This window comes from Oculina patagonica, chromosome 1, assembly GCF_052425735.1.
Source record: "Oculina patagonica isolate OP01 chromosome 1, crgOcupat, whole genome shotgun sequence".
Lineage (NCBI taxonomy): Eukaryota > Metazoa > Cnidaria > Anthozoa > Scleractinia > Oculinidae > Oculina > Oculina patagonica.
The window spans coordinates 22,913,117-22,937,328 of NC_135758.1; the positions used below are offsets into that span (position 1 = coordinate 22,913,117).

The 24,212-nt window shown below is 37.1% G+C and overlaps 4 protein-coding genes across 5 annotated transcripts; 2 read left to right on the top strand and 2 right to left on the bottom strand.

Annotated features, from left to right (window-relative positions):
- Nucleotides 1-581: 581 nt before the first annotated feature.
- On the bottom strand, nt 582-3,366 carry LOC144641774 (cytochrome c oxidase subunit 5A, mitochondrial-like). The gene is made up of 4 exons (XM_078500801.1): nt 3,242-3,366; nt 2,791-2,872; nt 1,569-1,846; nt 582-757 (listed from the first exon to the last, which is right to left on the bottom strand). Exons 1-3 carry the CDS (start codon nt 3,303-3,305, stop codon nt 1,582-1,584), a joined length of 411 nt encoding a protein of 136 aa, XP_078356927.1. The 5' UTR covers nt 3,306-3,366; the 3' UTR covers nt 582-757; nt 1,569-1,581.
- LOC144638341 (uncharacterized) lies at nt 3,343-14,759 on the top strand. Of its 2 annotated transcripts, XM_078497595.1 has the most exons (7): nt 3,343-3,611; nt 4,691-5,281; nt 6,851-6,940; nt 11,643-11,767; nt 12,635-12,700; nt 13,300-13,443; nt 14,003-14,759. In XM_078497595.1, the coding sequence occupies exons 1-7, from the start codon at nt 3,558-3,560 to the stop codon at nt 14,130-14,132; spliced, it is 1,200 nt and encodes a 399-aa protein (XP_078353721.1). In that variant the 5' UTR covers nt 3,343-3,557; the 3' UTR covers nt 14,133-14,759. The 2 variants fall into 2 exon arrangements, with proteins under 2 accessions (XP_078353721.1, XP_078353768.1); XM_078497642.1 differs by lacking the exon at nt 6,851-6,940 and having other exon boundaries at nt 3,352-3,611.
- A 1,666-nt stretch (nt 14,760-16,425) lies between these two features.
- Nucleotides 16,426-18,700, bottom strand: LOC144641621 (partner of Y14 and mago-like). Its single transcript, XM_078500672.1, has one exon. The coding sequence runs from the start codon at nt 18,626-18,628 to the stop codon at nt 18,104-18,106; it is 525 nt and encodes a 174-aa protein (XP_078356798.1). The 5' UTR covers nt 18,629-18,700; the 3' UTR covers nt 16,426-18,103.
- A 23-nt stretch (nt 18,701-18,723) lies between these two features.
- Nucleotides 18,724-21,470, top strand: LOC144641828 (alpha-ketoglutarate dehydrogenase component 4-like). Its single transcript, XM_078500854.1, has 3 exons — nt 18,724-18,850; nt 18,939-19,144; nt 21,144-21,470. Exons 1-3 carry the CDS (start codon nt 18,760-18,762, stop codon nt 21,159-21,161), a joined length of 315 nt encoding a protein of 104 aa, XP_078356980.1. The 5' UTR covers nt 18,724-18,759; the 3' UTR covers nt 21,162-21,470.
- The last annotated feature ends 2,742 nt before the right edge of the window (nt 21,471-24,212 follow it).

Sequence of the window (24,212 nt, forward strand, 5' to 3'; positions counted from 1 at the left end):
TTTTCACTTGTGGTACTGTTTTCTTGTGAGTTGACAGTTAAATTAAATCATGGTCTTAGTCATCATTATCTTGGTCACCTTGGTCATCATCTTCATTGTAATCGTAATTGAACCAGGCTGTTCACAGTCCCTGATATGTTACTTTGATCGTCAAACGCAGGAAAAGGGTCGGGAGAGGACTGGACGCCAGCGCAAACAGTAGGCGCGACAGGGTGGGGGCAGATAACTTCTTCCATTCAGGCCCACCCCCACCCATCGTGCTGTGCGCTCGCTTTGCTTGACGTTCTTTACCTTGAAAAATACAGGGGCTGTGAACATATTAAATTATCAAAGGTTGACAATGTACCATTGGTTGTTTTAATAAAACACGGCCAAATGTATCTGTTCCTTTTCTATTGAGAGGTCTAGATGCCGAGAAATCGGGTTTTTTGTTTGAAATAAATATCCAGGCAACGAGACTGTTGCCTTTTTTAAGCATCCAAAGTGACAATTGAGATACTAACAGATTCAACATAAAAGTGTTACATGTAGTACTACATGAAAGCAGTCCTGGTCACACTTCTTTTTATTTAAAGGAAAAATTAAAGATTTAGATGCAATTGTTAAAATTACACAGTCAAGTTTATTATCGCGTCAAAATATTATAACTGCAGCAATATTTTGAGATAATCCAGCTTACAACTTATGGAAACTTTTTTAAAACACAGCGACATATGCATCAAATGTCATGGTATTGAGACCACCTTAACCACATGATCTGAAATAAACAAGATACAGTAAATTAATTCACCGCCCATACCTGAATATGAAGACTAAGGAATGGATTACCATACTGGAGTTGCATTCATTGGAGGCCAAAAGTTTCAGGGTCTACCGTATTTTGATCCATAAAGTGAAACCTAACCTAAATGGACACCCGTGTGACACGCTTGGGATGTGAAAAAGTGTCCACTAAGTAGAGGTATAAGAGGCTTAGGAGGCAACAGATGACTGCTCCAAATAGCTAATAATGAGCACATTTCCAGAGCACCAACAGCCAAACAGCACGAAAGGGTGAAGGACAGCATAACGTTTCCCTCACCATATAGATGACAGGTGGGTTGGAAACGAGCGACATCAGAAACCCCCTTGGAAGGTGTCGTATATGGGAGGTTCAAATTGTAGTGAATGTTAGTGGCTATTTATTTTATTTTATTTTTTTTAAGTATCTACTACCTACAGCAGGTGTATGTTAGCTGAGGTTCAGTTGCATAAAAAATTAATGACTTTCATGTCAGAATGAAAGATAGCTTGGGTAAACAGGATCTTCAGTCAAAGAGGAAAGATAAAAAGGCTCAATGTCAAATCTGCTTAGGAACTACAATGTGACCATGGTTCGTCCACCTCTTGGTTCTATATGCAACCTATCTGTTATATTAGACATTGCAAGAGGCAGAACCTGTGCCACAGACTGGCGGTTACAACAGCCAAACTGTACAAACAGTGACAGATTGTATGGCATTTTAATACCAATAAACAAAGCCATTCTAAAAGTTCTTAAAAACTTGACAAAAAACATTCACTTTTACCTCATGATTACCATCATTTAGCTAAGCCAAGTTCCTCTGGAGTAGACAGCCCCAGTTCCTCCATAGTGGGTTTGATTTCATTCAGAATGTAGTTGTAGATTTCACTACTTCCGGCACCTTTATCATTAATGGCTTCTAGAACCCTAACAGTCATGGGATAGTCATTCAGTCGACGGCAAGCCTGTAGCATTGCAATGATGATCTTAGGTTCTGGCACCAAGTCATGTCCGTAAAGTTCATTCAACCCATTACGCAACTCCCAAGCATCAATGTCAGGTCTAATCAACAAAAGTAGATAAATGAATATACATCAATAAAAACCCTCCACTTCCACTATTAAACCACAAGGTTAATGTCACAAGTCTGTGAATAAAACCCTTGTATTAGGCCATTATAATGAAAGCCATTGTAGATTAATACCTTCATGTGGTGCTGTTTAATATGCTGTGAAAGTGGTTCAATCTTTTAAGCATATGGATGTAACCATAGTGCGTGACCATAAAAGCGAACAAACAGTACTTTTCACAAGTTAGGTTCATGTATGCCACTAGTTAATTACAAGCAGGCTCTAATTTTAACATGACCCATTTAAATGAATGTTCTTGAGCATTCATTTCACACAGTGCCTTGGATTTTCAATACTTGAAAAAATTAAGGTTGTGATGGTCCCTCAAAAAATACTCTGGCAGAATGTTGGTCAAATTTCACAGGTCTAGCCTGTGTATCGCTGCCCACTCTCCTCAAGAAAAATTGTTAAAACAACCCTCCAATTTAAGACCATTTTATTGGAATGGCGTATTTTTATTTTAGCCCCAGCCCGGCGCTAAAATACAGGAGAAAGGGTGTCTGGGTTTTGCCACTAATAATTTTTCACTGGCAGCCAAACTTGAGCAGTTGGTGGCCAATGTTCAAAGCCATGTAATTTTTCCTGGAACGTGTGGAAAATGTCCTGATTGGTTGCAGAAAGTGAGCGGCTGTACTGATTGGTTGAGGAGTGATTGGCTGTACTCAGGCTACATGGGTATTGCCATCTCAAAGTTTTTCAAATGCCATCTATATGACTCTCTGGGTTGTTGAAAATATTATTATTAGTCTCGCTATTTTGCAAGTCTGAAATTTAGTTCCCATTAACCATCACTACAATACAGAAAATTAACGTTAGCATTAATATTTATTATGCTATTTAAACCACTCAGTGTAAGCTAAATGTAGTTAAACTTGCCTTGAGAAATAAGCTTGCCACCTTGCATCAAAAACTTCATCTGATTCTTTTGGTTTGCTACTCATCTTTCGAGATGCAACACCTGATATTGAAAAGCAATTTATGACCATTAAAAAAAGAAATACCAGAGGAGAGTTTCAGGAAGTATGCATCTGACACTATTGATCGTGGATTATGAAATATCAATATCCATGTAATTGCTTTCACGTTATAAACATAAGTTAACTTCTTTTTATTCTTTCAAGTTCATTTGAAAAGAAACAAACTTTTAAACACTTTACGAGTACAACTAATATGCAGGTAACTTTCAACCAATCTAAAATATCTTCAAGGAAGTCTCATATCTACTGAGGCACGCGTCATATCTGCCGGCATGACGAAAGGTTAGCCCTTATCATTCAAACACCACTAAATGTCCCACGAATAAAAGAAAAAGAAACAAGAGACATACCCAACATGGAAGAAGCTCCTCTTAAAGAGGGAGACAACAATCGTCGAGCTGCACAACGAAGCATTTTCTCCAACTTTCCCTTTTGCTGTAATCTCAAAATGGCGACCAGACGCTAGTACCCATCAGTCCTTGCGAGCTGTGTGAAACCGCTGGAACAGAAAACATAGACTCGCAGACGCAGGGACGGACGTGACATTTCGAGACATTTCGAAAAGTTGACAAGAACCGGATTAGATTTGGTTTTTATGAAGAATTTTAGCGTCTCCAGCTGGTCAGGATGTAGCATAACTCCCAAGAAAACGCTACGAAGGTTTAAATGAGCATTACCGAAGGAGAAAATGAGTTTGACGGCGATGACATATGCGAAGAAGTAAGTACATTACAAATGCATGACATTTGATCATGACCCCGGTAAAATTGATTTGCTTTGTTTCTGATTACGCATACGCTTTGTTTTTTGTATTTATTGACCTAGATTTGTTTCGTATCACTTTGTATTATCCTAAACACTAGGTAGACAGAAAATCAAAGGCATTAATTGCACTTTACAAAGACTTTTTAAAGTGGTTACAAAAAAACAAAAAGAAAGATTTCAGAAGTTTAAGCAATGGATTGAAGGCGGGGTGGATGGATCTTCGATCTGGGCTTCTTTAGGCACAGAGTCAGACGGTTGTTTCTCGGAGGAAGGGTATGAACGGATGGTTGGGCTATGTTCTGGTAACGTCTGTGGACAACAAAATCCGTTTTACATAATTCAAGTTTCAAGGTCAAGGTGTTAACTGACTGCAATGCCAGCTAAGCCACATTAGACAGTGAGAAAAAAAAAGAAAGAAACAAATAAAAAAATAAACTAAAAGCCTGACATTGGGTTATTGTGGCAGCCGTTGTGGGGAACAACTCCCAGGCTTCCACTGACCATTGGTCAACTGTCAGCCAACAGATCATTGACAGTTGCTACCAAACAAATTACCAACAACTTACAGACTTGCTTTGAAGAAGAAGGAAATAGGCCGTTTACAGATATCGACTTTGCCCCCAGAGCATCCTATAATACATGTATATATTTTTCTTATATTATGGTAAATGGGGAATTATCACAATAAAAGAATAAATCATTTTAATGAGCATTATAGGAAGCCAAGGGGGCAAAATCATTATGGCCGCCATATCCGTAAAACGGCCTACAGCTGTATGTTTTCCATCTTCAAATTAAGCTATTGACAGTTTGGCTGCAATCCCTAGAATAAATAGACATCTATAGTATCAAATTACAGGCTTTGTTTACAAAAATGATAAAAAAAAAAACAGGCATCTATGGGTTGGTTACATATTACAGTTGTGTGTGGGGTGAGCAGTTTCCTGTTGAATTTTGTATGTAATAATATGAAGTGAATTATCAGTTCAGGCTTCTTAAGTTGACTTATTATATATTTTGTTTTATTTCTATAGCCAAAACTACAGTGGTCTCCATTTAAACTATACTATCGACACAGTGCGATTGGGACAAGACTTAACCATAGCGTTGTTAAATCACTGATTGGCGATGCTTTCCCAGATCAGGAAGTTGAAAAAGAAATGAAATGCAAGGAACTGCCTTTACTGGAAACAGTTATTAGTGTGCCATGTTTGGCAACAATTCTTTGTAACATTGAACCTTGTGCTTCACGAAGTGAACTTATTTCTGACAACTCCATCCCTGAAAGTACTTGCGTAAGTTGCGCAAAGCAAGAGAGTGTTCATCTGTGGGAAGCGTTGCAACGTAGCTTTTTTCAAAAGAAATCCATTGAACTTAGTGGGGTAAAGTGGAGAAGACACTTTTTTGATTTGTTTTCCTTGAGGACTAATCCCTTGGATACAGCAGAGAAAGAATTGGACGAGGAAGGGTTTGTGACAAGCAAGAAATGTTCTGTGTTGGATGTTTTAGATGATCCCAGTAAGAAAACAGTCAACAAGCCAGATCCTATATACAGCGGTTTTGGCAAGCTGAGGAATGGATTTTATGTTTCTTCAAATGGGCTTGTGTTTTCTAGTGAAATCAAGGTATTGGCATGTCACATAATTTATATATTTTTAATCTGTTTTAAAGTCATACAGTAGGTCATTAGTGCTGCATTTCAGTCATGTACATGTAACTGGCCATGTAACTCCAAGCATGCTTGGAGTAGCAATACTTGAAGTATTGCAGCTCTTTCTGGATGGGTGCAAGACCAACACAGGTTACCTGCCAGCAATTTGTTTGGTAAAGTTGACCTAAACAGTTTGCTAAGAACCTTAAAGTCAATTGACGTTGTTAATGCTGTAAGTCAGAGTGATTTTTCTTGCCCAAGAACACTATATCCACAACAACCTGGCAAGGGCTCAATCGTGGAGAGTAGACTCATGACTGCTTGATATGATTTGTCATTTCTTATTAGCATATTGGATTTTTTTACATAACTTAAGTATTCAGATGGCCAATGACTAAATTAACCAATCAGATTGCATTATTGCTAGCCCAATCTGTTAAATATTTGACCGGGTATTGCCTCGAATGATTCTCATGAATAAATATTAATTGACCCATATCGGTCATTTCTGTATGGACTTCCCTTTGCTTGGTCTGTACTGTCAAGACCGGGGGGGGGGGGGGGGGGGGGGGGGCACTCCCATATATGAGCTATATAGGTAATGTGCCGCTGTGAAGGGTATGGCTTTCAAGCAGTTTAGGCTGGGATAGGGTATAGAAACGAGAGAGTTTTGGTCTAGAAAAGGGTAGTATTTGCAGGGAAACTGATCTGTGTAGTATAGGGTTGCAAAATCAGCTGAACATGGTCTGTTATAGAGTAAGGGTTTCAAATTCCCAGCGGCACACCCCCACCCCCCAGGTGTCAAGACCTCCAGTTGTAACTCTCCCAGTATAGCACTCATGCTTGGTTTAAAGATGCGTACATATTTAACAGATTATCCCGAGATGAAACTTTAGGGGAGCAGGGATGGCACAGCGGTGAGAGCGCTTGCCTCCCACCAGTTTGGCCTAGGTTTGATTACCAGACCCGGCATCATATGTGGCTTGAGTTTGTTGTTGGTTCTTGTCCTTGCTCCAAGAGTTTTTCTTTGGGGGGGGGGGGGGGGGGGCTTCTCTCTCCAAAAAAACAACACTTCTAAATTCCATTTGATCTGGAAACAGTGGATGAAGAACCACACTGTGGATGTGCTACTGTAAATTCCTGTTATTCTATTTATTTAATTTATTTACAAGTCTATTTATTTACCGGTAGTCATTTGGTATAAAAACCAAATCTCTTGGTTATAAATCATGAGTCTGTTGTAGTGTGAAATAAATTTCAGGTCAACATGATTTCAAATTAGTTTGAATAATTCAAACAAATATTGTATTTTATTTTTCTTTGTTTAAGGGTAATGGTTGCCATAATAAATCTAGAACAAAGAAGAACATGAATCAATTTATTCTGAAGTTATTTTGACCTGACCTGACCTGATATTTATTTTAAACCACTTGTAACACATTAATTTGTTTTGTGTCATTCAGCTCTCGTGGAACAATGAGCTCAAGCACAACTTGAGTGTATAAATTTTTGTATCAAATTATAAAATATTTTTGTCTTGCAGCTGAAGAAGTTCAATGCCAAAATGGCTGAATTGGATGAAAAACTAAAACATGAACTGTATGTGATTGAATGTCAACACAACAAACTGAAGGTACAAAACATATAATTATATATGTTGTGGTTTAAATTTATATTTGGTGTAAAAAAAATTTCAAACCAGTTTGATTTTTTTTTCTTTGTGTCAGATTATGATAATGAATATGAAACAATTTAAATTTAAAAATCTAACTGATTTGAAAATTTTTTACAGTCCTACAGTCCTAATGTGAATGAATTTCTTATGACAAGGTTAGCTTATGCATGAAAGATTTATTAGTGTCACTGTAAAACTCAGTTATTAAAAATTAATATAACTGAGTAAAATTTTGTTCAATCCAGTGTCAAAGATTATTAATTTTTGCAGTACTTCACATGGCTTGAAATTTTATAGAAAATTTTGCACATGTACAAATATGTCAGTACAGAACAGTGTCAGTTTTCACATTTTAAAATCTTATTTGCTAGTTTACTATTTGGCTGTTGGAGTAATTAATAATAAATATTTTTTGGCAGTGCATTTCTGGGTTATCAATAAAAAAAATCTGTTATTTGATTTCATGACAAATACAATAAATAAAATTTTGTAAAACTGTGATAGGATGATACATGTGTACGAAAAAAAATTCTGCTTTATTTTGTTCAAACTTGTAAAAGCGATGGTTGAATGAACTCAGTTTTATTTATAACACTACCTAAAGGCCTTGAATTTCACAAGCAAACATTGTTATCTTAAATTTAGCTATCACTGTTAGTAGGCTCAAAAGACATGCAAATTCATAAAACCAATATATTGACGTTTGGTCAAACGACAAAGGAGGGCTTGCCACAATTTGATTGGTCTGCCCCTTTTTCATTAAAATCATAATAACCTTTAAACAAATACTGCATGAGCTGGCAAATATGCTTTTTGATACCTGACAAAAATTTCAATACTTAGTATTCATAATTCAGGCAGATCGAGTTGCTGCAGAAAACACATTTCTGTTTGTTGAACAGTAATTTATGTATCAGCTTGAATAACAGTCATTATTATGACCAGATGGGCAATGTGTCCAGTCTGCATCAAAACATTCTGCAATTAAAAATTTCAAGCTCGAAAAAATCTCATCAAGGAGAACTATTGGGAATTGGTTATAGAATTTTATTGTGGCCTGAAATGTAAAAATTCTAATTGAGTGAAAATTGAAATCATATACGTTTAACCGTTGGATCGTCCATTTCAGAGACAATGTCATCACGGCTGGTAGGTTGAAATCAACCATTTTGTTTTCTTTTGTTATTGTCTAGCCTTTTGGATTACACTTTCTGCCTCTCATTAAATTCTTTTATCTATTTTTTTTTATTAGAAAAACTGTTTGTGGGGCAGCCAGTATTTTCTGTATTGATAATCTTGCTGTAGAGAATTTTGCTCAGAAAAATTATGAATATTCGTTGATTAGATGTTCAATATTGAATGTAAACTCTGAGTGTGAGAAATGTGATTTTAGGTACAATGAAGTTGCAAAGTGAATACGGCAATTTATAAGATAACTATCTTTCAGCTGTTTGTAGCAGGATTATAATTTTTTTATTTTTATTATTTTTGTAGACCAAGAAATTTCTTTTTTTTTTCAGTTTATGTAAATGGATATGTTGCAGTTAATTTTTGATCTCAGTTAATTTTTTTTTTTATTTATTTTTTTTTTTTTTAGTTTAATATATAGAAAAAAAAAACCCCCCCCCCTATTTTAATATCCCCCCCCCCCCCCCCCCCCCCCCAAAACCCCCCCCCCCCTTTTTTTTTTTTTTTTTTCCCCCCTCTCTTTTTTTTTTTTTTTTTTTTTTTTTTTTTTCCTTTTTTTCCCTTTTTCCCCCCCCTTCTCCCCCCCCCCCCGAAGAAAGGGGGGCCAAACAATTTTTTTAATATAAAATATAAAAACCCAAACCCCACCCCATAAATAAAAAAAAAAAAAAAAAAAAAAAAAAAAAAAAAAAAAAAAAAAAAAAAAAAAAAAAAAAAAAATAAAAAAAAAAAGATATATGTGATATAGTTCTGAACTCTGAACATTTTTCATAGAATAAATCTAATCCTATGGATACCAGTGATTTTCTTAAACATATTATTATTATTATTTTTTAAAAAAAAGTAAATCACTTCTTTATGTATCTGAAGATCATTCAGAAAGCCCCAAATAATTTTAAAGAAATGGTCTGTAAAATTAAGAACTAAAAATCAATCATGTGATTTTGTTCTTTAGACAAGTGTAATGTTTTTGTTGCAGTCTACAAATCATGAAAATCTTAATTTTAAATCCAGTTTGTATCCACTGATTATGAAAATATTTTTAAATAATTTAATCCTGTCACTTCCAATATTATTGTGTTTAAGTTCAAACTTAAAAGAAAAATTCAAATTTAATTTGCAAAAAATATTGCCATAGTATTATTCCACAACATGGCAACAGATTTTATTTGGATAAGAGGTTTACAATAGTCCATATACAAAATTGTGGTAAATTTGGTAAATTTTTTTGGGGGGGGGTGGTTTGCGCCGCCGGGGCCCGGGTCGGGCCGGGCCGGGGCGGGTTTGGGCAATTCCCACCCCCCCGGGGGGGGGGGCCCGCACCCCCGGGGGACCCTTGGTAAATTTTTAGCCAAGTCTCAAATATTGAATGCTTTCAAACAGTATCAGAATCTCAGAATTAATTTGCATCTCAGAATCTTGAATTTTTTAAATTTAAATTTGTCAGGAGTTATTTCCAAAAAAATTAATGCTTTATTAAGGAAATAGAGTAGTTAACAAAAAATGCAAAATGCACCCTGGTTCAAATAAAATTTGAGCCGAAGTCAAGTCCAAGTCGGAGTCAAATGTCCAAAACCAAGTCAGCGCTATTAAGGCAAACTGGAGTGCAATTCAAGTCAGCCAGAGTACTATATTTCGTTTGGAGCAATTCCTGTATTTAAGGACGTTTGCACCAATTGTTCATGTGCATCCTTACTGCACACGTAATTCATGTTGCAACGTCGTGCCACGCCATACATTGAGCGGCGCGCGCTGTGAAAAGTTTCTAAGCACATTTAGTAGAAACTCAGCTGTGTTCTATTGGAAATACGCGAATCTGATTGGTTCCCACTGATTTCATCGCCGAAGAAAACAGCGCGCGCCGTAGCTCAAGCGGAATTTTCTGATTTTGTCTTTAAAGTGCACAATATTGTAGGTTTTGGACGCAATCCTTAGCGTTTCAACTAAAACAAAAGTTTCTAAGCACATATAGGAAGGGTGGCCGTTCCACTCACTTCGTTTGGAGTTTGCTCTATTAAATGGTCGGTGACCCCTACTTTTTTCTTAACGGATTTCTTTTGTTAATTAATATCTACGTTTTGCGAGAAAATGAAAAAAATCTATCGAGTGGAAGTTTGTTTTTATTGTCCGACTGACGTTTGAATTCCGCTTTTTGAGCTTTTCGTTTTGCCGTACAAGAGTTTTTAATGCCTTTTTTCAGGGCTAAGTCTTACAAAAAGGATATCGACACTAGGAATTATTTACGTAACAGATGCCCTTCTACAAAATGTGACTAAGATCGTTTGCCTCCGTTCACTAATCTTCGATATTTTTAACTACAAGCCTTGTAAACACTGCTGAATTACACGCACCAATTTTTCGAAATCAGGGTAGTTTTCCACACGCTTTATCTCTAAAACAAAGTCGGTGACCCCAACTTTTTTTAAAATTTCTGACACAAGTTACTCATTATCTGGCTGCAATATAAATATTGAAAAAATCTATCGAGTAGAAAACTTTGGCGCGAACGTCCTTAAGCATTCATCCACTTCCTGCCATCCACTGTGTTCTCAAGTAGTCCAAAGGGATATCTTGTGATCAATCAGCAATGATTTAAGCTGACCTTGCATAAGGCATGAGACTTTCTGTAGCAGTGATAAATGATTGCTACAGCTCCACCTTTGTGAGTTTCCTTTGCGTCGCAGTGAATTTCCAATTTAGGTAGACCCAACTTTTACTGGTACCAACACCTTTACTCCTGGGTGTATACTTGTTGTTACTGTGCCTTTCTGCAGTTGTTCTGTAATCAATGGTTGAAGTCAGCAGTTACAATTTTCGCTGCTGTCAATCATCTATAAGCAGACCTCTCAAGCCCAGGGGGGTACTCTGGCTTGTAAATGACGGGGATGATCGAAGCATTTTTTTGGGTTTGAAAATTTGGCAAGTATTTTTTTGGGTGACTTGATTTGAATAGGGGATTTTTTTGGGGTATTAAAAACGAACTAAAGTGCCTTGGCACGGCCTTGGAGTATTTATGGTATGTTGAATAAAAAAACACGAGCGTTCAATTTTTTATGATTTTCTTTGATTGTGTTATATTATTGCCCCTCCTGGCAATTTAGGGGTAATTTGACAAGGGATTTTTTGGGGGGTTATATTTTGGTCCAGGGATTTTTTTGGGTAATGTCGGAAGACTAAGAGATTTTTTTGGGTCCTAAATTTTTGCCTCCATTCGATCATCCCCGTCATTTACAAGCCAGAGTACCCCCCCTGGGCTCTCAAGAAGCAGACGTTCACTTCAACCGGTTCAAAAGGTCAAGTCTGTTGGTTGTGATTGGAAGATTTCAATCCATTTTTTTGTTTCTGTTTTTCAAGGTTCGTTGGCTGTCCCCATAATTATTATACAGACAGTATATAATTGATGGCAGCAAAAAACACAGTAATTACTTGGGATTTAATTTTCAGACTTCACATGACAACTTCTTTTTGTCAGGCCAAGGCAGAAGAGAGGAAGCTGCTGTCTCAGAAATCAGAAAGTCAGGAATCTGATCATGACGAGGAGACAAGAGAAAGTCAGCAGTTAAACAAAGACAATAAACCAAAGGACAAAACAGAAAGGTTACTAGACATTAGACATTTTATATAATTAACATATAGTAGCTAATAAATTCTTAATTTAGATTAAATTTAGAAATACTGTTGTTCTCAATGGGTGTTGGGGTTGAACAATAAATACAAGCAAAAATAATGAACAACGTTTTGGTGACATCTTGGCACCATTTTCAAGTTAAAATTCATATGCAAAAGAAAGTTATTTATACTAAGATAAAGGTGTGATAATGAAAAAATTAATACGTCGGTTACACCAGCCGTCACCTTTATAAAGCGCATTGAGGAACACCGATTTTCAGCCATTGGAAAACACCTTCAAAATGAACACCGAATTGATAAAGTTGGCGAACTGACCAACAATTTTAAGATCTTAAAGAAATGTCAGGGAAAGTTTGATTGCTTGATCCACGAAATGTTGTGGATTCGCATGAAGAAACCGAGCCCTAACACTCAGTCGGACTCAATTCGCGCGAAGGTATTTGTTTAGGCTTGAACGGACATTGTTCTCATTAATGAACATGAACATTGAACAGTTATTTTTATCTTAATTAATTTATTCATTATCACACCTTTATCTTAGTATAAATAACTTTCTTTCGCATATGAATTTTAACTTGAAAATGGTGCCAGGATGTCACCGAAACGTCATTCATTATTTTCGCTTGTATTTATTGTTAACTGTATTAATAAATTCTTAATTCTATATTAAATATCAAATTCTGTCGTTCTCAATGGGTTTTGAACAGGAGAATGCTAATATTACCATATAGGACAAGTTTCGCTTTTTTTTTTAATAAGGACAAATTTTCACTTCCACGGGCAGTTTGAATAAATGATTTCCCCCACTGAATTTGTTTCCTTGAATTCTCTTAGGAAATCAGGATTGTTTGCATCACTGCAAGCTTCTTTGAGGTCTGGAATTCAGGGATTTTGGGAAAAGTAAGTGAAACTTGCACTGTGGTTTGTACAGAGATGCATTAGATATTTAACTGTATAACAGAACATTATGACAATAGATGAGTTTGGGAGCTTGTGTCTTAGAGTTTGGTGGAGCTCGGGAGGCACAAGGAAAGAGCAATAGGAAGGAGGTATCCATGGCAACCTGGCAAGCTGTCACCATCAGAGGCACCGTCACACAGTCAGTGGAATATATGATACTTACCAAACCTGACACTTGCCAAAGGGAGGGTGGAGAGGGAAAAAGCTTGATAATCCGGCAGTAAAAATGGCTTTACTTGAAGGCAAGCTAGCCTGTGTAGCAGGTGTCTGTTTACTTTTTTTAATGCGTTTTAACGAGTGCGCGATTGCGAGGCCATGTGAGGAAAAAAAAAAATCGATTTTTTCCTCGCATGGTCCCCTCGCATCTTTTGCATTTCCCATATGCGTGCACAAACTACGGCACCTGCTACGCAGGCTAAAGGCAAGCAAGCAGGCGCATGTGAATGCAAATGCAAACCACAAGGTGCCCCAAGCAGAGGTCTTTAAGGTTGCCCCTAAGCCATTTAGCAGCAATCATGTACATAATTAATTTTGAACAGGTCTTCACCAAAGGAGCAAAGGCGCTCAACAGTACCCACAGAGGACAATGACGACAGTGAAGATGACACAGGAAAGTTGACACCACGTCCAAATTCACAAGTTCCTGAAGTGGATGGCATTGATAATCATGATGAATTTACAAGGTGATTGCTGGTTAACACATCTTTATATCATTGATGTAATTAGTTTATAATTGGGGAGGCGTGGTGGCCTAAAGGTTAGTGTGCTGGACTCCAGATTGAACAGTCCGGGTTCGAGTTCTGGCCAGGGTCACTGTGTTGTGTTTTTGGGCAAGACACTAAGTTACTCTCATAGTGCCTTTCTTCACCCAGGTGTATAAATGGGTACTGGTAAATTTAATTTCTGGGAGGTAACCCTGCAATGGACTAGCATCCCATCCAGGCGGGAGTAGAAATACTCCTTGCCGCTTCGTGCTATTTACATGTAACCAGGATAACCTCCAGCCTGATGGGCCACTAGGCTTAACACAGACTTTAGACTTTAATATAAAAATGTGTGCAAGGAATTGTGTATGTTAAAAGTCAGTGTGAGTTCACTGTGGAGTGTTATTAGTACCGTCACTGCATGTTTGACACAACTTTCTTTGTCCATTCATTGCTTGACCAACATTTTTTCTACCAAATGTAATATTGCCATGAATAGATGTTTCTCTCATTTATTTTGTTTGCTTTTAATTTTCAGAGAAATGGAAGCAAAGGGAGGTTTAACTTACGAGAGCGCTGATAGGACAGTCCAGCAACTATCCCATGATGCACTGCCTCCCCCACTCTCCCTTCAATCACTCCAAGCTGGAAATCAAACAGATAAATAGAACAAATGAAATGAGATATTTATTTTGAATTATCTGTAGTAAGTTATATTCAAAGGGCAACACTCAATCAGTGTGCTTTTTTGGACATGTTATTCATCTGCCCCAGTAGACCGTGTTCACAGTAGCCACCATGCGTGATGGTTTTCACATAATTTATACGGTAATCCAAATTATATTAGCTATGTAGTCTGCCAGGAGGGGCAAAAATCAGAAACAGGACAGTTCTCAGAAAATCAAGTCAAGAGACGGTGCCAAAATCACATTTATTTAATATTTTTAGAGCCAAATTGTAGAATATTGATTGCACTATAATTATGGTTAGTTTGGAAAAGTTACCGTAATGATTCAATTTAGCGCCCCCATTCTAATAAGCGCCCCCATTCTTAAAAGCGCCCCTATCTAATAAGCGCCTCTAGTGTGGATAACTGCCCATACTGAAGTCATCAATGTCGAATAGATAAACTTATGAACATTCACCGTACCATACATGTATATATTAACTGCAAAAAGGAACGATTCTTTCAAAAGTAAATGAAATTTCAACAATTTGTTACTGTTACAGTTTCTGTTATTGTTAGTTTATAAAGTTTATAAAGTTTTGTTTTGAACATTTGGTTGTTTCTCAAAAAATTATAGCGCCCGTCCCGAAGCGCCCGGCCGGGCCCTCCCTGAGGTGCCAAAGAGCCCACCGGGCGCATCGATCATTACGGTACTCAAAGTTTTTACTTCTTAACTATGCAAGTCATTTTTTTTTTATAAAAGTGCTGAATCGAAATTGTCTAAAACTGAGAATTTTTTTGACCACAATACTGAAAGCATAGCATAGCTACTAAAAATGCATCAGAAATACTAAAGCCTAGTTAACATTTATTGCTTTTTACGCGTTTCCCCCCTCAGAAATCATGTGCCCCATTTTCATGAAACATTTTTGTGGATACAAACAAACATGGTGGTTATTGTGAATAAGGCCTAGTATTGTACCAATCATATTATGAAAATTATCTGTTTCAAAGAAGTGTGAGAACTTAGTACCCACCGTTGCGAAACTACACCTTTTTAAAGTGCAATTCTTCCGTACCTCACTTATTGCCATCTTACCTGGCATTTCTGCCGAGCAAGTGACAAGAGAAAGCTCGAACGCACCAAGGAGAGAGGTTTGCGTGCAGTCTTCAGAGACAGCAAATCTACATATGAGCAACTACTGAAGAAAGCTAACTTAAAATCTCTTTATGAAAGAAGGCTACAGGATATAGCCTGTATGATGTTCAAAGTGAAGCATGATCTGTGCCCCCCGAATGTCAAAAATTTGTTTTCATTGAAAAGTTCTACTTACAACCTTAGAGGTGCAGATTTCCACATTCCCAGATTTAATACTGTCACCTATGGGAAACACTCGATAAGATATATCGGGCCTATGCTGTGGAATCGACTCCCAACTACCGTAACTTAAAAAACTTACCGTCTCTGCAATCTTTAAAAAAACAGATCACTAATTAAATAACCTTTCACTGAAAATTGAACATGGATGTGACAACTGCGTTTTATGTAGAACATGATTTATTTTAAATACGAATTAACTTATTTTAAAATTGTTATTGAAATTATTTGTAAATAGCGTAGTTAAATTTTAGTCTGTTTTATTGTAAATATCAATTTTAAGTCTTTTCATTATTTTATGTGTCCCCTATTAGTAGAGAGTGTTTCACACTCGGCTAGAACTGTACTGACACATTAATAAAGTTGTTGATTGTGAGATTATAATAATATTATATCTCTGGTAGTTAAAATTTTAAGAAATACAATGACACATAAATTTATCTTTTTTTTGCAAGACCAGTGTTGAAATATTGTTGATCACCTTTAGTTTATCATTAGAATTTGGAAGCATCACTGAAGTTTGACTACAATAGAGAAAATTTATTTTCATAGAAAAACAATATCATAATTAGTTCACACACAGTTCACACACTTATGTTAATACACTGGTTGATTGAAAATGCTCTTTTACCTTGGAAATGAAAATTATTTACAAATGTGTGAGGCAGCAAGGCGTGCTAGACAAGGCAGCAAGGCATGCGAGGCAGAAATCCCTTCTCCAAATAAAAAAGCTACCTTAAAGCTACCTTAAACCGTAGGCTGACCAGGGTTTTGGTGGGAGTGCTATGTAGGCTAACCAGAATGAATTGCAGGCCTTGCTGCCTCACAATTTGTGATGACCCTTTGCAATAGAATATTATTGTGATCAGTGATAGAAAACAAAAGAGAATTTAGAAAACATAGAAAGAACATAGTTATTCTCTATAATGAAATAATGTTTTTTATTCTTAGAATAAATTGGAGATTTTCGTAGATGCAGAACAATAATTTAAAACTTTTAATTCGCTATCTCTTCTTGTTAGAATTTTGTGACAAGCTCCAAACTGGGCTGTCTGTGTATAGTTTTCATTTCCAGGTTTTTCTTAACAAATTATTCCATTCTGACAAAGCTGTACCCCCTCTGAATTTATACCCTCTGAACAATAAGCTGTGGAATAGAAGTGGCAGTACTATGTAGATTTCCAGGAGTTAGACTGTCCACAGCCTCTCTTTCGATGGAAAAAATACAAAAAAAAAGAGGGCTGTGGACAGTTTATCCAGGAGTTTTCAGTCTGAGAGTTCTCCGCTTAGAAGAATGGCAAAAGACAAAAATGTAGAAAACAGTTTAAAGGCAAATTCTGTATGCAAGAGAATTACAGGGGGATTGATAATGATAACTAATATACAGTGTAGAAATATAGTTTATTGAGATTATTTGTTTCAAAGTTTTATATTTAAATTTCACTATCATTTTTAAAAATGGATTTTAATAAAATTATTGCTTATTGCCAAGACGTTCCATGTCCCCATGTGTGCAGGACCTTAACTGCATGTACAGTGCAAAAATGCCAATCTCCAAATGGAAGATTTGGTGACCTGAAAGTTAGCATGTTCAGTACATATCTGTCTCCGGATCCATAGACTGCTAAACAATTTCTAGAAGCTAGAAGCTAGTAGGAGGCAAACAGTACTTATATTTACAAATGAAACTTGCACTTGTGGTATTAAAAACTGTATGCCATGTATTCATTCTTTTCAGAATGTTATTCAGATGGTAGCAAAGGGATTGTGATCCTGTTTCACACACAAATTTTAACCAAATTCACTTGTTACATATACTTGAAACAGCAGAATTCACGAATAATGTCTCTTTTCTGGTTATTTTTACACATCAGTCTAATTTTTGCCCTATTTTTACACGTCTTGGTCTAATTTTTTTCCTTTTCTCATGTCACACAGAACTCTTTTGCAGGCTATTCAGAGGTTGCATATTCCAATCTGATGCAAATTAACCACTGTTTTGCAGTGAACCAGTGAAAGGTATTCATGATACAGGCGCTAGACACTTTGCTACCTTACAGTTGTTCCCTAATAGCCAGCCAAACAGTTCACTTGATATTCTATGCTTACTAGATAAGCCAATGCTTTGTGCTGAAAAGCAATTACACTACTTTTAAAATTAACATCGGGTTAGTAGTGGCTTTACAGGGCTACTGGTGCAAAGAGAAATGATGATGATGATGATGCAGACCTCTCAACCTCAAAGCACTGAAAATCTGGAGATTGAGGGCAAAAAATCTGGAGGTTTTAGTAAAAACCGGGAGATTGATCAACTGACAGACAAAAATAACTTAAAAAGTCCTAAAACCAGGCGCTAATCAAATGACTTGTTATTCTGTTTACCGTGAGTTTTCTGTTTCTCGTCGTGAGATTGAAGTGCAAACCGTGAGTCTCACGACAAAATCGTGAGACTTGAGAGGTCTGATGATGGGTTAAACACTTAATTTTAACTTCGACACAGCACCACAGGACACTCACTTTTAAATCATTATTCACTTGTAACGTTGGTCTGATTGGGGTACTAAAACAATAAAAACAATGTTTCACATCCTGTTTCAACCTTCAGCCTCCAATTCTTCGAGTTCTTTTTCTACCTCTTCCCTTTTCGATAACTTTTCTAATTGTGTAGATTCTGGGTTCACTAACTCGCCGGAGTCAATTTTAGCTTGCAAGTCTTGGATTTGTCGCAATTTCTTCCTGAGATTCTTAACACGTTTCAATTTCAAATCGTCAGGGTTACTTGTGTACACAGTTCCCGCCGCCGTCGCAGCATTAGAAACTTTAGCGCTTTGCATTTTTTCTGTTACTTCTTCGACCTCGCATCTTTGATTATCACTTCCATCTTTCTTTTTGTTCTTCCGTTTTTTCTGATTCTTTGAAAGCTGTTTAGTTTCTTCTTCATGTACACCCGGTGGTAATTTTGGAATACTGTCTACCCACTTTTTTCCTTTACTCTCGTATTTCGATACTTCATCTGGCGGCACATAACCTTCCTTTACTCTGCGAGCCTTGCGCCATGTGCCATCAGGTCTTCTCGAAGCAGGAATCCACGTTTCTCCAGCGCCAGTGCCGTCCGCCATTTTGAAAACTTGTGAGACTCTCAGTCGTAACACTTCGGAATCCTTCGGAATCGATTCGTTGACTCGGGCGGTAATCGGTTAACGTCGAGCTTACGACATCCCAGAACACCTTGCGTAATTTGCGAGTCAAAATGGCGTCTGCGACCGGTAGAGTTTTACAACAAGTCAGAAAACATATACCCAGTATAAGGTTTCCAGCGAGAATAAAACAGCAGACGGAATGTAAGTAAGCATAACTGACTCTCTTATTGATCGTTAAGGAGATGTAATCTTAAGCGCAGCCTATCTGTTTTATTATCATCGTCTGTAGCCGGTCCGTCAGAAAGAACTCCAGAGATTTCGTCCACTCTGTCTGCGATCAGTAGAAGATTATCACCTACAGGATCAGCGGCTCGAACTACAAGTGTCTCCTCTTCTAGAACAGCTTCTTATTCAGACGATGCACAGAGTTATGATAGTTTACCAGCAAGATACAGAAGACGGCCTTTAACACAAGATGAAATTGAATATATTGAGGTTAGTAACTTATTAGTTGATCGTTGATCAAACATCGTCCAATACTTGATGAGGAGTTCGTTAAAATAATCCCCCCCCCCCCCTATCCCCTTTAACGGAACCCTCAAAACAAAGCTAATCACTAACAACCTGGCATATCCTGTGGATGAAATTGATTATTGATGATAATCAATGGCAATCAATATTAATATCACTCGATAGCAGTAATAGTTAATTAATCGATTATCAATGGAAATTAATAGACATTAAATTTATGAAGACAGTGGCTGCGGTCACATCTAGACTACTATTAAACTACAGTTAAGACCCCGTTTACTATAGTTAGCTATTTCGTTAATGCGACCGCTTCCCTGTTCACCCTAACTATAGTTTGAAAATTTACGCCTCGCTGATCCAAAAAAATACATACTAACTATAGTTATAGCCAAGCAAGGTTCATGGGTTAGTCTTAAGTTTACAAATGAAAAACCAATCAGAATACGACAATTCTTTTCGCACGTGAGAGATGAACATAAATACGCAAAACAAAGCGTGAAGGGAAGGAAAAAAAGAAAAACAACATGCCAAGAAATTACATATCACCAATGTTTTAAGCAAAAATAATGCTTGAATTCTTCAGTGTCTAGCATCCTTACTTCATTTTATTTTCTTCAACGCCGAGATGCCATGCAAAAATTGAAAAAAATAGAGGAACAACTTGACACAGATCAACAACAAGGGCTGTCATGAACTAATTTAAATTTTAAATCATTCAAAAGCTAATCAGAACTAACTATAGTTAACTGCATTGGTGTGACCGCTTAGACGACTGAAAGCACTTTAGAACTATAGTTAGGTATGACATCACGTAACTTGAGACTATAACTATAGTTAAATTTTAGTTATGTCATAGATGTGACCGCAGCCAGTGTTGTGAGCAAAATTATACTGACTTGTAAGCAGAAATTTGAAACTTCTACATATGTGGTGGGCAGTGACGATTTTTAGGCTTGAGCACATTGTAAAACCAGTCTGCAACTCGCAGTCTGCAGGCTGGGTATTTACAGTCACACTGACAGATTGACAGATCAACTTACAGATGTTTCGCCTACAAGCTGTTTCCCTAATAGCCAGTTTGCTATTAAACAAAGTCTCTAGTTGCTCACGCTTAAAGAATGAGAAATATTCAGGGTTCTCACTTTCTGTTCTTAAAACACTAAATAAAAAAAAATATTAATTAAAAGTTTGGTAGTCGACTTATTGCAATATACTGTTGTTAATATTAAACTTTCATTAGTATATATTAAGCGTTAACAAACTGGCCATCAGTGAAATGACCTGTAGGCGAAACGGCCGGTTACTAACAGATGTGTTAATCCTGTATTAAACCTGTTACACCTGTGTGGAGCATTGCTAGTATTACAGCTGTGAAATATATAACTGCTATAACACAGTGTAAAGAAGGCCTGTTGGTCACACGCCAACCTGTTATGCCTCTATTTATTATTATTTATTTTGAGTGCAAAATGCAAATAATTTATACTTTTGCATATGTGGAAGTTGTGGAATCAAGTGTCCTTTAAACTGAACCTGCTCTGAAATCTCCCAAAACCAAAAGTACCATTGGCAAAATATGATATAACCCTGGGGGGGGGGGGGGGGGGGGCACTCCCCTATATGGCCTATACGGGGACGTGCAGCTGGATAGGGTATGGTTTTTGACTCCTCCGGCCCTGAACAGGTACATATAATTTCAAGCTCCTCTGTCCTAAACAGGGCCTCAATCTGTCCTATACAGGGTATGGCTGCAAGACTGTTGTCAAGTATTTACATTACATTTCATTACATTACATTACATTTATTTTTATTTATTTATTTATTTATTTATTTGCTGGGATTGGTGTTTGCATTTCAATATGTCGAACATCAGCCACCATAGACATTGTTAAATTTCCAGATTGATTGCTGTAAATGCAAATGTTGATACTGATGGTTTTTTTTAACTATTCTTCACTTTTAGAGAGGTGGACCAGAATAAATGACCTCCCAGCTGGCTGGAAAATGTTTTGTATTGTGAATTATTTAACATGTGACAAGGCTGTTGGAACCATATTCAAGGAAAAAAAGATTCACTGGATGTTATGAAACATGTCATTCCTTGATTATTTAATTTCTGACAAGTCATTTATGGAACATTATTGGAGATTCACTTTTATATGAGAAGTACTGTAACATTTATTCATGGTTCAATGTTAATATTGACCAGAACTGTTGAAATCACATCAGACATGCATTGGTTTTTTTACAAAGATATTACAAAAATGTTAAATAAAGTTTAATCTTTTAAGTTCCACTCCAGTATTTTGTATAATCCATAATCCAACCAGGCCTTGTTGGCTTGTAGTTGCTGTTGTGCATTTCAGAACAACGAACTGTTCCACTAGAGTACGAAAAATGCTTTTAAAATGCTGATCAATTTTCGATCCACCTTCTTGAAAAGAAGTACCACCCCACAGTATTTTGTAGACCATACATGTTTGAATCGCTGTGGCGATTTTTAATTCAGTTATGGCTGTAGCATCCATGTTGTCACACTTTTGGGTTCCTTGCGGTAGAACAGGTTGTCAATTGCTAATCCCAGATTGACAGTTTTCTATGTAATTTCTCAAGTAATCTTGGATTACTGTTGATTACCCGACCCAGGTTTGTGATGCATACATGTGTCTACTCTCAAAGGTCTATTAGGGGTTTTTTCTTTTTTTTTTTTTTGTTACCGCTGGTGCTTATCCCAGTTTGTAAGGGTTTGTCGGGTCTGGTTTTTTTGTGTTTGTTTTTTATTATAATCTGTAGCATTAAGTGTCTAGAAGTATTTCTACTCCTCCCTGGCTGGGATGCTAGTCCATAGCAGGGTTACCCCTAGCATTAGTTTGCCAGTAACCATTTATACAACTTCTGGTAGGTGGAGAGAGGCACTATAAGAGTAAATTTTCTTGTCCGAGAACAGAACATAATGGCCCTGGCCACGGCTTGAGGGGGCTGAAGAGTGGTGAAAAAATAAAAACTTCTAAGAGAAAGGAAAAAACTTCATTTCTTCAATGTTGGGACAGCACTTGAATTGTTCCTATTTTACAGTTCAAATTCATGAGATGATCAAGAAATGGGTTTTTTGTTAAAGGGTTGGGGTGGGCGAAGGGGGGGAATAAAGATTTTTGAAGGTCAGGGAAAAGTCGGGGAATTTTATTTTGAGTCAGGGGAATTTGACATATTGAAGAAAAGTCAGGGAAAACTGATGTCTTTGGCAACCATGTTAGATTTCTGAAATTAGTGGTAGGCAACTTAACCCATGAAAAAATCTTTGAACATCTAATAGTGGATTTCCACTGACGGGTATTTACGTGTGTGAAAAAATTAGAGAAAGTATGACGGCCGCGAACGTGTACGCAGCCGCCCTTTACCACGTAAAATACGGCGGGAACCACATAAAGGAGGATATATCAAACCAGGGTTAGAAATATCCTTTTTTGAAGACACAGAAACAACTTGAAAAGTTTAGCCTTAATTTTTTTAAAGTTGTAATCCATTTTCATCCACAGGCCAAAGGGACTTGTTTACAGTTTCAGTGCTCTAATTAAGGAATAGTACATATATATATATATTTTTAAAAAAATGGACCATTATTTTTAGGTTTTCCTACAACTCTAATACATATTTTGGCTGTTCAAAAATTGTTAACTCTCGTGACAAAGCCTCTTTAAGATTGCTCAAGTCTATATTGCTGAAGTTTATTCAGTAATATTTCGATATCTTTTTTAAAGGCATCAAAGAGAACCTCCAACAACTTGGTTATTTTATTACTGGCAGATTTGAACCCCTGGGACCAAAGCTTGTAGCTGGGTAAATTTTCAAGTCCTTTCATTCTTTTGCCAGCAATGTCCTTGAATAGCTCTAATGCTTTCCTCAAGCTTGTTTGTGGTTTGTTCAGCTTTTTGAGGTCTATGAGGATCAACTTCTCTTCTGGAGCAATTTTCTTAAGCAAAGCTTGAATGTAGATGTCACAAAAAATGAATTTGTTGAAACTCATCAGTAAGTCATACTTCTTCTTCAGTCGTTGTTGTGATAACCTCTGTCTAACTCGTGATGAAAAGTGTCTGCTAGTCCATTGCACAAAAGATGTGTCAACTTCATTTTCTGACAAGTCCATTTCACCTCTTGCAAGATATTTTCAAGGCAATCTTCAAATCTGTACGTAGTTGCATTTCTTATTGACAATATGCAATGGTGCAAGATGGTTACTCTATTAAAATTGTGTATCTTAAAATTCTTATCATCTTTGTTTGGTAGTACATTGTAGTCGTTGTAAAAGAAGCTGCTCAACCCTCCCTGATTTAAACAGAGGCGAAGGGTATTCAGGATGTTCAAGAGGCGCTCATTCAGATTGCTGCCAGCCCACTGCTCATCGGCTGGGTTTTGTTCCCATTCAAATAACACCAAAGTTTTAAGGGCATAGGAAGAAATCCACTTGCTAAATAAATTGCTTTTTTCCATAAAGGGTAATACTTCCAAGAGAACTTTAAACAAGTCTAACTGAGGATTAAAAGAAGGAACATTTGTCAAAGGAACTGGAATCGATTTAAAATCAGCTATACTCTCGTCACGGAACATGTCAATATCATCATCACCAAGAAAGCTTATGTCACGCAACACCTTGAGCGCCCTTAGACACACACTTTGTCCACTGTCTGGGCCAAAATGGCGGAACAATGCCTGTTCAAGGCATGACTGGGAGCAACGTAGGCGAAATCTATCTACACAACCCAGTGGGGCCTCAAATTCTCTGTCTCTATAAGCGCTAACAGCAAAGAAATATGGCAAAGAATCCAAACAAGACTTGATCACTTCACCAGTCGGGCCCTCCAAGTCCACATCCAGGGTCAGGGAGCGAGTGTTAATCTTCACAGCTAACGATAAATCGACACTGATCTTTAATCCTCTGTAACGTTCTCCACCTGTCCATATAAGCTCTAAACAGTAAGCAGGCCCGTGCCTTGCCAATGCCCTAGAGAGCACTTTCATTCCGTATGCCTCAAAC